This window comes from Colletotrichum abscissum, assembly GCF_030869225.1.
Source record: "Colletotrichum abscissum strain IMI 504890 chromosome Unknown Scaffold_71.1, whole genome shotgun sequence".
Lineage (NCBI taxonomy): Eukaryota > Fungi > Ascomycota > Sordariomycetes > Glomerellales > Glomerellaceae > Colletotrichum > Colletotrichum abscissum.
This window is the reverse complement of record NW_026850516.1, coordinates 117,469-130,619: the sequence shown is the minus strand read 5'-3', so window position 1 is coordinate 130,619 and position 13,151 is coordinate 117,469. Positions and strand designations below refer to the sequence as shown.

The 13,151-nt window shown below is 52.9% G+C and overlaps 5 protein-coding genes across 5 annotated transcripts; 3 read left to right on the top strand and 2 right to left on the bottom strand.

Moving 5' to 3' along the window:
- Nucleotides 1-23: 23 nt before the first annotated feature.
- Nucleotides 24-560, top strand: CABS01_15683 (OHCU decarboxylase; the record flags this gene model as incomplete). The annotated part of the gene is made up of 1 exon (XM_060549017.1): nucleotides 24-560. The coding sequence occupies one exon, from the start codon at nucleotides 24-26 to the stop codon at nucleotides 558-560; it is 537 nt and encodes a 178-aa protein (XP_060391100.1).
- Nucleotides 561-754: 194 nt separating this feature from the next.
- CABS01_15682 (flavin containing amine oxidoreductase) lies at nucleotides 755-2,391 on the bottom strand (the record flags this gene model as incomplete). The annotated part of the gene is made up of 3 exons (XM_060549016.1): nucleotides 755-1,971; nucleotides 2,023-2,071; nucleotides 2,131-2,391. The coding sequence occupies 3 exons, from the start codon at nucleotides 2,389-2,391 to the stop codon at nucleotides 755-757; spliced, it is 1,527 nt and encodes a 508-aa protein (XP_060391099.1).
- An 813-nt stretch (nucleotides 2,392-3,204) lies between these two features.
- On the bottom strand, nucleotides 3,205-4,422 carry CABS01_15681 (uncharacterized protein; the record flags this gene model as incomplete). The annotated part of the gene is made up of 1 exon (XM_060549015.1): nucleotides 3,205-4,422. The coding sequence occupies one exon, from the start codon at nucleotides 4,420-4,422 to the stop codon at nucleotides 3,205-3,207; it is 1,218 nt and encodes a 405-aa protein (XP_060391098.1).
- Nucleotides 4,423-8,636: 4,214 nt separating this feature from the next.
- CABS01_15680 (acyl-CoA thioesterase II) lies at nucleotides 8,637-9,800 on the top strand (the record flags this gene model as incomplete). Its single annotated transcript, XM_060549014.1, has 2 exons — nucleotides 8,637-8,921; nucleotides 8,982-9,800. 2 exons carry the CDS (start codon nucleotides 8,637-8,639, stop codon nucleotides 9,798-9,800), a joined length of 1,104 nt encoding a protein of 367 aa, XP_060391097.1.
- A 1,146-nt stretch (nucleotides 9,801-10,946) lies between these two features.
- On the top strand, nucleotides 10,947-12,836 carry CABS01_15679 (uncharacterized protein; the record flags this gene model as incomplete). Its single annotated transcript, XM_060549013.1, has 1 exon — nucleotides 10,947-12,836. The coding sequence occupies one exon, from the start codon at nucleotides 10,947-10,949 to the stop codon at nucleotides 12,834-12,836; it is 1,890 nt and encodes a 629-aa protein (XP_060391096.1).
- Between the last annotated feature and the right edge of the window lie 315 nt (nucleotides 12,837-13,151).

Here is a 13,151-nt window from a genome sequence, read left to right as displayed (position 1 = left end):
CGAAGTGCAATTTGCAGTTCACTATGGCTTCTCTACCTGACGTCAAGAGTCTCAACTCCCTCCCCGTGGAGCAGCAGGCCAAGGTCCTAGATGCGCTCTTCGAGCCGAGCCCCGCGATTCACGCCTGTCTTCTGCCCTCTATTTCCACAACATCTTTCCAGTCTTACGACGAGTTCATCAATCAAGCTCAAAAGACCTTCGAGGCTCTTACGGCGGACCCTACACAAAAGGCGCAGCTACACTCAATCATCGGTTCACACCCGCGTCTCGGGGCCAAGAAGGTTGAGAGTGCTCAGTCCGCCGCAGAGCAAGCCCAGCTTCAGAGTGGAGACGCCACAGAGCTGGCTGCGCTGAACGCCGAGTACGAGGAAAAGTTCCCAGGCCTACGTTACGTGGTGTTCGTCAACGGTCGAGGTCGGCCGGAAATCATGGAAAACATGCGTGCTCGTATCTCGCGTGGTGACTTGGCTCTCGAGGAAATCGCCGCCATCCAGGCAAGTTGCATCCTTGAACTTGGATCCTCGAGACATTCTTCTAACGAGGTAGTAGGCAATGTGTGATATTGCCAAAGATCGTGCAGCGAGGCTGCTGGCCGCTTCAGGATGAACGGCATAGAGCGTCCTCGAAGACATTTGTCGGGTTCAATCGTCTGATTCATCTCCTAGAAAAGAATTCCCAGCCCCCGTCTAAGCCTATAGCACATCCCAAATCTAGCTTGCCTATGAGAAACTGTCCGACGCCTTCCTCGATCCAATCACAACTTGGCGTTCTCGTCCAGCAGTCTCAAAAGTCTGCCAACACGCTCTGCCTCACGGTAGCCGCTGACGACTGCACCAGCCACGCTTCCACGGTTTTCCATCTCTGTGTGCTCACCGGCAAATCCGAGTCTTCCATCCCATACGGGCCTGCTTAGCTCCTTGAAGTCAAGTGGGCTTCGCTCCCCATTTTCTGAAATAATTGACGGCGTGGTCGTGGCACCGCGGGAGAACTCGTCTGTCAACCAGTTGGTCAAATTGGTCTCGATCGGCTCCGCAGGCTCAGATGATGGCTTGAAGCGAGAGACAAGGAACTTGTGGTAGGCAGTCGCAACTTCCTTCTGATCGAAGCGGAGCAATGCGGTAGCAGGAGTTTCGGAAAGGTACGTCAGCAAAGTCGGACTAGGGCCAGGGAGAGACGGCCCAGCGAAGTTGGCGCAGACCAGAGTCGACGCCTCGAAGATTTCGGCGGGGGTAGAGCTTTCGGTCACGGGCTTCGTAGATGTGGGCAAGAAAGTGTAGGATCCTGCTTTGTCGGCCTCGGGCCACCAAGCTGTCTGGTACTGGAGCAGCAACTTCTCCAGGACACCGACGTGGGTGCCCTTGATTACCTCCTGTAGGCGCGGCGGCAGCGCAGGGTTGAAGGTGCTTTCAGGTAGAGTCTTGAGGGTACCGAGCGGGATGGTAGAAATGGCCGTCTTTGCCGTGAATTTGTTGCCCTTGGCGTCGACAATTATAACTCCGTCTTGACTTTGTGAGATTTCAGTAATAATTGTGCTCAGCTTCACCTCAGTGCCGTTGGCCTTGGCGTCATCAAGGACCTGTTTGACCAAGGCCTCATAGCCTCCCTCAGGGGCGGCATCAGAACCTCCAAATGAGATAGTAGTCTCCCATCCAGCCCACTTCAGGGAAGCTTTTTCGAGCTTGAGTCCCAGGGGAATCTCGAGGGAGCGGGCAAGGCCGGCTGCCAGATCCTTCTGAGATGAACCTGATGCAGGCTGCGTCGCTACCTGCGTCGGGTCAGCAGGGCTGGTTTGGTTGACGTCTGAGGAAGGATCAGGGGATGCAGAAGCTGAGAAAAGAGCCGAGTTATCAGCCAGAAGGGCGGATGCGAGCGATGTAGATGGAGAGGGCGCTGGGTGCGGGAGCTTCAATGATGCCTGAGCAGCACCAAGGGACGCCCGCAGGTTGTCGGCGTTGGAACTTGAGAGACGGCCTGTTCTTTATCAATACACAATATCGCGGTATGGGCCAGAGTCTCACGCACCAGTTGGGCCGTAGATCACACCCTCAGCAGCCTTGGGTAAGTGAGCGGCCTACTCCATCTCATTAGCTTCTGATCTCTATTACTCAATCGCGTCCATGTCAAACTCACAACGCCAAAGTCTTGGGCGATATATCTCGCGGGGTTTCCTTCTTTGTAGCCGTGAATCCAGCTGCATCCAACATCAATCTTGGCATCTCCCTTCACCCACGTACTCGCACGTCCTCCAATTCTGTCTCTAGCCTCAAGTACCAACACTTTGCGACCCTTGCTAGCAAGCTCCCGGGCGGCAACGGCGCCGGACCAGCCGGCTCCGATCACAATTGTGTCCAAAAGTTGATTGCTCATTGCTACAATTCTGCGTTTGAACATGTGTCTGAATCCTGAAAGTTGAACAAAATATTGGGCAATGGGCCTGACAATGTCGTGCTTCAGCTTCCCGGGTTAAATCACCCCGCCCCAGTGTCCCCGCCATCGTCCCCAGGCCCAACGTCACGGCGGGGCCCGGGAAGATGTCCGACCGGGCCGACCATCGGAACTGGTGGGGGTTCCTTCTGCGTCGATTCCGTTGTAACACCGAGAATTGTTCTCATTCTCTATAGCACCCCGCTATCAATACAAAATCCCTCGATACGAAGAACCCTCGACACGAATCACATCTTTCAGCCTGATTCCAATGTGACTTCTTCTTACTCTCCGGACTTTCGGACATCGGAATTCCAGGCGGAATCATGGACGGAATTGAAGGCAGGTTGAGGCATAGGCCTCCGGCAGGCAAGTATTGCCTTTGAGTGAGTCTTTTATTTCTCTTCTTATTCACTTTCATCTATATGAAGGCTGAGTCTGTAACTCGACGCCTGCTTTATGGCGCCGTATCCAATAGCGCATGATGGCCAATCCTCTCTTTTCCTGCCAGGCCAACAATGACAGTGAGTGACCTGCTTACGGCGCTCATCTCATATGTCCTTTGACAGAGCCAACTGGCCATCCCGTGACCTCAAACTTGGTCGGAAATATGCTTCTCGAATGTCGCCTACGCATTGATAGGCCAAATCTGATTCATGCTGCTTTTTTTCTTTCTTTTCCAACCCAGCCCACCCATTCCGGTGCTACTAGCCGCTTTACTTTTGTCTTGGATTCGAAATTCAACCAAATTGGTTCTCCTTTACCCGTCATCCAACGGCACTACCTGCCGCCGACCCAAGAAATGCCATCCAGCTCATCGAGATACTCTTCGTAGGAGCTGCCATCGTCGTCAGTCTCACCAGCCTGTGCAGATCCTCCGAAGATGGCACCAAAGTCAGAGTACACATCTTCCAAATCGTCGTCGTCGGCCCACGCGTAGGAACACTCGTGTGTTGATGTGGGAAACGCCAGCAGTCCGTCATCCTCCATTTCGTCCAGCATCGTGCTTGAAGGAGCTAGAACTGGTGACCGGGTTGGGTTTAACCTCGGCGATACAGGTTGTATCCGAGTTGATTGAGGCGTCCATGGAGGCGATGGCTTTCTTTGCGCCTGGGCGGACAGGGCATTCGTTGGATGAGGAGTGCCTGGAGAGATTCCGGGTCGCATCAGAACAACCCTTGCTGGCAGTGGCTGCTGTCGGTGTTCTAGGTGTGCTGGCGATTGTGCAACAAACCTAGCTCCTGTGGCTAGTTGCTGGCCGTGGTGAAGTACAGCCGCATTGGCAGCTGTCACGGCGATACCGATATCACCGCGCTGTGTCGCCTCATTTCGGACACGTAGCCGAATCCTATTGAGTACTGCCGCTCTCAACATGATGGAGCTCTCTCGAAGTAGGCCCTGTTTGCCGACCTCGGGCGAGGTGGCTACAGCAGCCAGCTTCACGAAACGCTTGTCGCCCAAGGGACCGGCTTCACGGTTGATGATATGTGTCGCGGGTAACGAGTAGGGCTGAGAAAGTCGACTTGTTATGAGATGAAGCCTCAAGCGTCGCTTTTTACAACTCAGCCCGGCTGTGTATGGGCCGTCAACATCGGACTCGGCTCTAGCACGCTTTACTCTGTTGAAAGATGAGGGCTGGCTCGAGAAGACGAAGTTGGCCTTCTCCTGGCTGGGAGGGAAGACGAAAGGTGGTACTGTCGGCGGATTTGTGGGTGAAGAGGTGATTGAGTTCGTCTGGGTAGTTTCAGCGGATGTTGTTGCGAATATCTTTGATCCATGCTCTGGGCCATGGGCACTGGTGGTAACCAAGGTGGTTCTGAGGATTGAAGCTGAAGGGCAGTTGGACTCATGCTTGGCACATCTTCTCAAAGCCTGTGGCGAGAAGAGATGGGGGTCGATGTTGATACCGCCATCGTCTTCGCAAGCTGAAGTTCCGAGGCGCCATGTCTTGAAGGGTTCCAACGCATTGCGGTTCAACGAACCGACTTCAACCACCATCGTTATCTTGTTGTCTCTGCTGATACCTCTCGTTCGGATGGAAGGAGACGACCACTCGCGTCTTCCGGGTGACTGAGTCGCGTTGGTAGAAAACAATGCTCGGAGAGCCGGTTCATATCCCACGGCCACTCCCACGCCCGATCTAACTACCGTCCGCTACCAACATGGGGGCCGGGTGACGTGACCCTACAGAGAATCAACAAAGTCCGTCGAAAGGTTAAAGCGGCATAAGAAAAGAAGATGATGCTGGAGTGGAGCAGCCAAGGTAGATGACGAGAAAAGGGCCCTTACGCTAAGTGCGAGCGACCTTCCTAGCAGGATGCGTGACAGAGAGTGGGGAGAGCGGGAAAGGCGAAAAGGCTGATGCCGTCCGCAGCTGCAAGACAAGCACGAGACCCCGTCTTCTATTTATTGCTCTGCTCCGTACGTACTCCATACACGTTGCCCGTCAGACGGGTCCTCAGGCGAGTGCATAGAAAGCGGGGAGAGAGGCACAGCGTGAGAAGGGAGATCAGCACAAACCGACGGGGCGGAACCGCCCATTCGAACTTTGAACGTGACCAGCTGGTGTTCCACCCCCCTTCTCCTCTCTTTTCGAGAGCCCGGGAACCGTGCTACCCATTGACAGGACGGGCTAAGAAAAACAAAAAGTCGTGGTTTGACTGATGTGTGGGCGTGTGAGGGAGAGTCGACAGGGGTCGCGGAGGTAGGAATGGGCAGAGACCTGGGGAAAGCTGGCAAGGGGCGAATGAGAGGGTCGGGATGCGCCGGTCACCCCCGGTCCTGCACCAACCCCGGTCTGGGGTCGAGGGGGGGGAGGAGATGCGAGTGACATGGGCGGGAAATTTGGGGCGTTTTCAGCCTTCAGGCAAATGGACGGACATGCGTTGGGTACGGAGTAAGAGTAGTTGTGTATGTTTGAGTAAAGTAAGCATGCTATGCAGCGTGGTATACAGGAGCAAAAAGAAGTCGGACTATGTGGAGATGTGCTTGTGGTTCTTCCGTGGCTTTATTGCATTCGTGTTTGAAGCGCGTCAAGGTTTATCACAACCAGGGTACTCTGGACACTAAGAAGACTATGTTCAACTATTAAGAATGGATCAGGAATCGAGCTACTATTTTACGCACTTGCTGTGCATTGGAAAAAACAATCCCGACCTGGAGTTAGAGGTCAAGCCCGGACGGATAGATGCTACGGTACGGACAAACAGGGAGGCAGAGACATATTTCCTGCACCCCGGACCGGGTGGTCATGTCCGGCCCAGAGGCGATGTGGCAAGCTGCATAAGAGAACACCTAGACCACTTTCTTGACCGACTGGTTTGCTGACCTCTTCTCCGTTTGCCTATTGAATGGACGCTCGGAAGCTGGGCAAAGGCACGCGTCAACAGTGGAAGCTGGGAGTCGTGGGAGGATCTCACCGAAGATTCAAGACAAGATACAGGCTATGTTTCTGCAGACACATCCAGAATCCAGCCAGGTACTTAGTTTCTACAGTCTGGATGCTTACCACCAAATCGTTCGCCACTCGGCAGGTTTTGACCTTGTTTCTCACATTCCAGTGCTTCTGAGTGGTTACTATCCGAATTTGTTTAGTTCAATATCTCCGATGTTGCAAGCAAGTGCAATTCCTGAATTTCCGGTCAAGTTTCATGGACCTGGCACCAAGAGCCCAACGTTTCTTTTTCTCGCGCAAGTGGCTTGGGTCACCCGCTCTGCTGGATTTTCGCCGCCCCTTTTGACCACGCTTGCGCTTGCGATATCGCAGCATTCAAGGTGATTGTTAGCTCGAGGGCCTCATTCTTCACTTGTGCCGCTGTCGAATTGAGCCCACACCCTTCATGTTGCCAGATCCGTCATAGGTCGTCAGGTCCTTTTTGCGAGAGTTAAGTCTCCAGTCATAGGTCTACAATACCCGAGCTCAATGTGATGACTACCTTAGCATGTCAGGAAAGGATACCTTGAGACAGATGATCTGCTCCTTTGCCTCCCCGTCAAAAACATCAGTCTCCTTGCTCGCCTCCCTGTAGTTTCTCGAGTACCGAGAGCCTCGAACGGTCAAAGCGACACGGGATGCAACACCACAAAAGGAGCAGCCAAGCACAATACCGATGTGACGCCAGCAAACTCCCATTTGTTACCACACTTTGCGGGGAAAGCAGCCTCGTCCAACCATGCCCCGGGTTTTGGCTCTCCTATCGTGTACGTGCATTCACCGTTGACGCCTGTTGTCAATCACCACGGGGTGCATAATGCAGCGCTCGCCGCTGCGTATCCAACGAGAATTGTTCCGAGGCCGCTCATCGGCTGCCAGCACAGCTGAGAGGGGGGCGAGGCGAGACTTCGAATGCAGGATGCCCGGAATGGCATCGTACGGTAATGCGTACCCCCCCCCCCCCCCCCCCACCCTTCTTCGCCACGGACATGTCCCGGGGCGACCCCAGTGCCGGCACCGGCGCGGGGGGGGGGGGGGGGGGGGGCTCCGGTACGGGGGGGCCCGAAGTCGGCCGGGGGGGCAACCCCCACCCCCCCCCCCCCCCCCCTCCCTAAGCCTGCTCACCCGCGGATGGCTGCTTGTCGCTTGCTTGCAAAGCTGGTGGTATTGAGCCGCTAAGTTTGGAGTGGGAGGGTCACGCGTGGCCCAGAATATATATATATATTATTTTTTTCCCTGAGAGTGATTGTGAGCTAAAGGTTCTTGGGTTGAGGGAGTATTTGTTAGCCAATGGGCTTCGTGCTTCGTGACGAATGAACATTCAAGGCTTGGTGAGAGCAACAAAACTAGTCGTGTTAGGCGCCTGTTAGTTGCGGCAAAGACATCAGAGAGCTGCCAGGGTATACCCCATCTCGGGTTACCCATCTTGGGAACAGAACTAATGCTATGGGTGTCAGCAAGAGGCAACTTGACTCCGAGTAAGTTAAATAGTTGTGGATGGATGGTTTCCGAACCAATGCTTCTTTACTAGGTACTCTTTTCGTGATCGATCTTCTTAGATGAATTCTCTCTGCGCTGCTGGTTTGCCTTTACAACACTCCAATATTTCCATGACTTTGACTTGCTAGGAAAAATTAACTCATCGCTTAGGGCTTGAAAGAATGGAACGCCCGCAAGCTGCGACATGTTGCATGACAATCCCAGTTTTTTTCGAGTCAGCGATGCCCAAGATGGACTCAGTCCCTTATTCAACTACCCTTCAGGGCCAAGCGGCCACAATTCCCATCACCTGTCAAAATTTTCCGCTTTCGCAGGGGACACTGAGGCCAAAGCGGCGCCACACTGCATGTGTAAGGTGACAGACAGGCAACCCGACTAGAAATCAGCTGAAGTTCGTTCTCGGTCAGTTGAGAAGACGGGTCGCCGACGGCCCCAAGGGTCAACATGTCAGCAGAAGTTCGGGCAAACAGGTGGGACATGTCCATTCTCCTGCAGGGTCTGAGAGGAGGGTAGCAGCGGCTTTGACCTCCAGAGGCCATGGTATTATGTGAGGTATGTATGTATGGATGGTAGGTAGTAGCAGGGCCCATTTTCAGTCAGCTGTGTGCAGCGCTGGGTGGGACAGCGTCTTGTCCCAGTCACACCTAAGGTACTTGTACGCAGTAAGCATTCAAGGTCGTCTTACATCAGCCACATGTTGTGGATTTCGCCCGCCGCTTGTACGCCGTTGTGACCGGCCCAAAATCACCGGCACCCGTGGTTTTCATGTTGTATTCAAGGCCGAGGAATTATGGGTATCCCCCGGAGACCAAAGCCGGCATCCCCACAAAGTGCCGCGGCGATCCTTGGAATGGAGCGGTGGACTCGGCGCAAGAGACTAGCCGAACCCCCTAAGAATCATCTGGGGGATTCCCCTCACATGGCGTGCCTCGGCTCCGCACCGAGACTCTGGCGTGCTGAAGTTCTGGAGAAGGAAGAAGGGCAGCTCCGCACGGCCACGGTCCCCGCCATAGAGCTCCTCGTCCCGAGGTACAATCTCGTCCAGGTCTCAGAGCGTTGTTGGGGAAAGCTAAGCTGAACTCCCGAAGCTGAACTTCAAACCAGTCATTCCCTTCTCCGAGCTCCAAAGTTTCGTCATTTTTTTGGCAGGCAGAATTTATTTCAAAAACCGTTCAAGCATCGCTCGTCGCGTCGTATTCCGTGATTTCGCCAATCCACCCAGATCGACGTTACTCGTTCCCTTGTTGTCTTCGTTCGTTCGGCAGCCCCACCACTTGCTATGTCCAAACTCTTGTTCGACGATGTCATGGCACTGGCCCTGCTGCCAACTACATCGAACCATACGACAACGACAGGTAGCATCGTCAAGCGTTACATGAGTCTCTACCCAGCTTGGGTACCAGGGTCAGAACTTGTCGGCGGCAAAGGCCGTGGGTCCAAGGCAGATCCTCGAGCTGCATACGGAGGGCATGTTTACTGTCAGGCGCCGCTAGCTGCAAGCCGCGCCGTGAAAGAAGAGGAACCTGAAGGATCCGGAACGCAGTCCGGGGGTTTTGGGCTTCACGTGAGACTGGAATCTGCTGCCTTGAGTGGAAGATGGAACCGTCGCTAACATTGTAGCAAGGCCATTCAAGGAGTCTTCTCGGCTGCCGCCAAGTCAGACAGGCCATTCATATATGAGGTCACTGTTCTATCGACTAGCAGGACATTCTGCTCCCGCCTGGTGACTGTGCGCCAACCAAAAGAGACGAGCAAACGCGGCCACTATGAAGACAACTTCTTATTGGAGGATGCCGAAGGGCTTTTGGGTGATATCTGCTTCAGTTGCATATGCACCTTCAAACGGCCAGAGGAAGCCAGAATCGTTTCTCAAGAAGAGCCACCGCAGAAACGCTTTGCCGAAATTCTGTCCACCAAGTCACCCCAGGATTGGCCGTTCGCACCGGCGGTCGATGTGGAAGAAATCAAAGCCATGTTTCCGGATGTTGGCCAGACGACGTTTCCCATCGTTGACATGCACAAAGTCGACTTGACGGCTTACAATGAGGGAAAGCCGGTTTCGGAGAGGAAGGAGCTTCTCCTATATCGTCTTAAAGGCCCTCTTCCAGCGGACGATCCCAATTCGCATGTGGCTGTCCATGCGTTCGAGTCCGATCGCAACGGATTATTGATGATAGGCAACCATGTTGGCCTCGGATGGAGTCTAGGCACCGCAGCCAGCTTAACGTACAAGTTTGTCGTTCATGTCAATGTCGATCAAGCCGTGATGAAAGACGATGGCTGGTGGATTCAGGAGGCATCATTTCCCCGGACCGGCCACGGTCGAGGGGCATTGGTCTGTAAGATGTGGAGTCCTGAAGGCATACATGTCGCCACCGGATATCAAGACGGCATACTTCGAGAGCGGAGAACAGATGGCGATAAAATAAGCCAAAAGCTATAATGAGATGCTACAGCGTAGACTTATGAAGGGTTCGGTTAGACCAGTGTAAGCTTAAATAGATCTGACATAGATGAACAGAAATGAGATACAAATAGGAGATGCGTAGCTTCCTGTTCCCTTTGTCGCCTCAGTAGATTCATTTTTACTAAGTAGAGACCATCTCACCGTAGGCACCTTGTCATCTTCCTTCTTAGAGGTCGCTCAAAGGAAGGGTCATAATCAGTCGAAGGGTTCCTGCGTGTCTACCTTACAGATCGCTTAGGAGGAAAGATCGCATTTGTATTCATTCATAGATCACTGAAAGGAAAGATCGCATGAGTTTTAAGATCGTTCCTACCATCTCCTTTTCAGATCGCTCAGAGGAAGGATCGCACTGCTTTAAGATCGTTCTCACTGTCTCCCAGTCTATAGATCACTAAAAAGAAGGATCGCACTGATTTACAAACGTTCCTGCCATCTCCTTCTATAGATCGCCGGACGGAAGGACCGTAATTGTACAAGATCGTTCTTGCTGTCTCTCTCTATAGATCGTTTAACGGAAGGATCGCTCTGGTTTGTAGACGTTCTTGCTATGTCTCCTTTGCCTCCTACAGTTTGAGGGTATGATTCCCTAAATTATCCCGTCGTTCCTACCCTCACTACTCGTGACTTCCGTACCGATGTCTCCTCTCATTCGCATCTACGTTCCTTCTCTCACAGCCTCTCCCGGGGCCTTTATAAAACCCACGCTAGCTTTCCGCTTCTTCTCCCATTCACCACCAGAATCCTCTAGCCTCGGTGCACCACTTTGATTGATTCTTCCTCAGCACACCGCATCAGGTCTTTTCCCTTGAGCACTCCACAACAATCGGCCCTCCCCTTCCAAGCTAACGACTGGTATTCTCATTGATGACATTTCTAAGCATCTTTATGAGCTTGGGTGGTTTGGCATACATTATTCACCTAGCATCTCATACCGTTTGCACCTAGGTACTTTGAACTCTCCGACACACAGATTGGGTTTCCTTTTTGCCACGTCCCCGACCATTCTTCATTTGTTTGAAATTACCGTCATTCGCTGAGGTCATTTGGGTAAGTAAATTGTTCATGCTACAAATGGCTCGCAACTGCTAACTCGTAATCGGGAGACAGGACTCAGAAGCCACGATGGACCCGACTTCGCCCTCGTACAACAGTGCGCCTGTCCGGCGATCGCAATTGCTCACGTCTATCTCAGAATTGAGACAAGGAATCCAAGCTTCTGAGGCCGAGATTGATCGCATTGAGAACCGGATCTCATACAAAGAGGACTGGCTCAAAGAGCTTAAATCTGAACGCATCGCCGCTGATATCCCTAAACCGGCAATTGACAAGGCCATCAAGCAGACACAAGCACTCATCAAAGAGATCGAAGAGACCCTCATTGCGAAGACAGATGAGATCGCACGCCTGAAAAGCAAGCTGAAGAAGAAGGAGACAAAGCTTGCAGCGATCCCACAAATCGAGTCATCCAGTGCGCCCAACCCCAAAGACAACGAAGATGCGGCAGCACTGCTTGAAGTCACAGCCACCCCCGTGAATGCCATCTTCACAATCAGTGAAGACGGCAAGACCTACGTTAACCCGCCCATGCTTCGGGGTGTCCCAGTCGCACCCATCAGCGAAACCGGCTCATACTGGAACCCCTTATGGAAAAAGTTTGCAGAGGCAGTCAACGAAGAGAAGGTGGAAAGGGATTATCAAGAATATCTCTTGATCAGACATCAGCGAATGCTCCAAGGACCCCTCCCAGCATCAGAGGATGACCCAGAGCATGTCTTCAAGAGATACCAGCGCAGCTTGCGGCAAGCCAAGGTCACAACGCAGTGGTTCAATCCAGGACACACAATCCATCCTAATCAACTCATGGCAAAGGAACACTTGCCTGAGACTGGGATCTGCGACAACTATGTTCTCTACAAGATCTGCAACATCCTCAGCCGGCTTAATGCTATGTATGAGCGTGGAGAGCTGGGAATGCCGCCTATTCATTTCCTCATGTGGAGGATGAGTGTCTCCCTGGAGCGCTTTCCACACGACCCCATGAAGTCATTCTGGCGCGTCATGGTTGACAAGAACCACGGTGCTTACGACAGCATTCTTCGGCAAGCTGAGATCAGAGGTGCACAGCATACCGGTGACTACAACTTCTACTTAGGTCGATGGAAGCAGGCATCTTCTGCCAGAGAGCAGACCCATTCGTCCGCATTGACGGGTAGCAGATCAGCCGCCCCTGACGCAGGAATTGCACAGCCTCGAGCAGGTTTCCATGAGGCCTTTTTCCAGCAGCAACAGCAGCAACAGCAGCAGCAGAATCTGCGTGAGTCTGGTTCTAACCTTAACTTGAACCCAACAGAGGCGTTGAGGTCGCAAATGCAGATGCAGACATCCTCCACACAAGAAGAAGGACGACATGCCAGTGATCGACGCAAGACGCACCACTCTTTAGAGGCGTTTGATCAATCGACCTCTGACCACGACGGTAGCTACTCGCGCCCTGCTAAGAGGCTGCGTCAGTTACCACTGTTTACAGAGGATCGTCTTGCAGTTCGAAGCAGACCATCTGCTGACAGCATGGTCTCGAGCCATTCCTTGATCGGTCCCATTATGGAGACCGAGCCTTCTATGGATCTTGAAGCGGAGATTGGACATGGAGCTCACACTCGGACATCTACATTTGGGGTTGTGGATGCCCCAATGGAGGATGAACTTCAGCTGGACAGCTTCGAGAAGAGCATGGCCGACGATGATGATTTGGCAACCGAGGCAACGGCTCCGATTCCCCAAACTACCAGCGTCGAAACCCCAGTCGACAATCGCGAATGGATTGACATGTTTGTCGGCTCGGAAGAGATCAGAAGACAGATCCAGCCCACAAACATGGAGGCCATCAGAGCTTCAGTCGGAGAAAGTCCTTTCCCAAAGGATACTGGAAGAAGAGTTTCTCACGGATTTGTCTTCCCCTGGTACCACAGCGAGGAAGCTCAGAAGCTGGACGAATTGGGATTCCCTTTCTAGACGCGACTGATTCGGGTATCTATCTCTATGGGAACAGGCATCTTTTTGGGAGGACATAATTGGCATGAGAGTTAGATGGATGGATGGTAACGGACTCGGATAGGCATTCAGGTCGGAGGAGTGGCTTTTCCCTTTTTGCTCTTTTTCTTTGCTTTTGAGAAAACCTCCGTCGCGGTCTTGGACCATCTGGGTACTGAGCGTGGATGGCAGATTGAGATGGTGACCAACTCGGATAGGCTCTCAGAGAAGTGGCTGGGTTTCTGGAGAACAACCTCGTCACAGTTCTGGGCCATCTAGTTCCATAACAAGAATAGC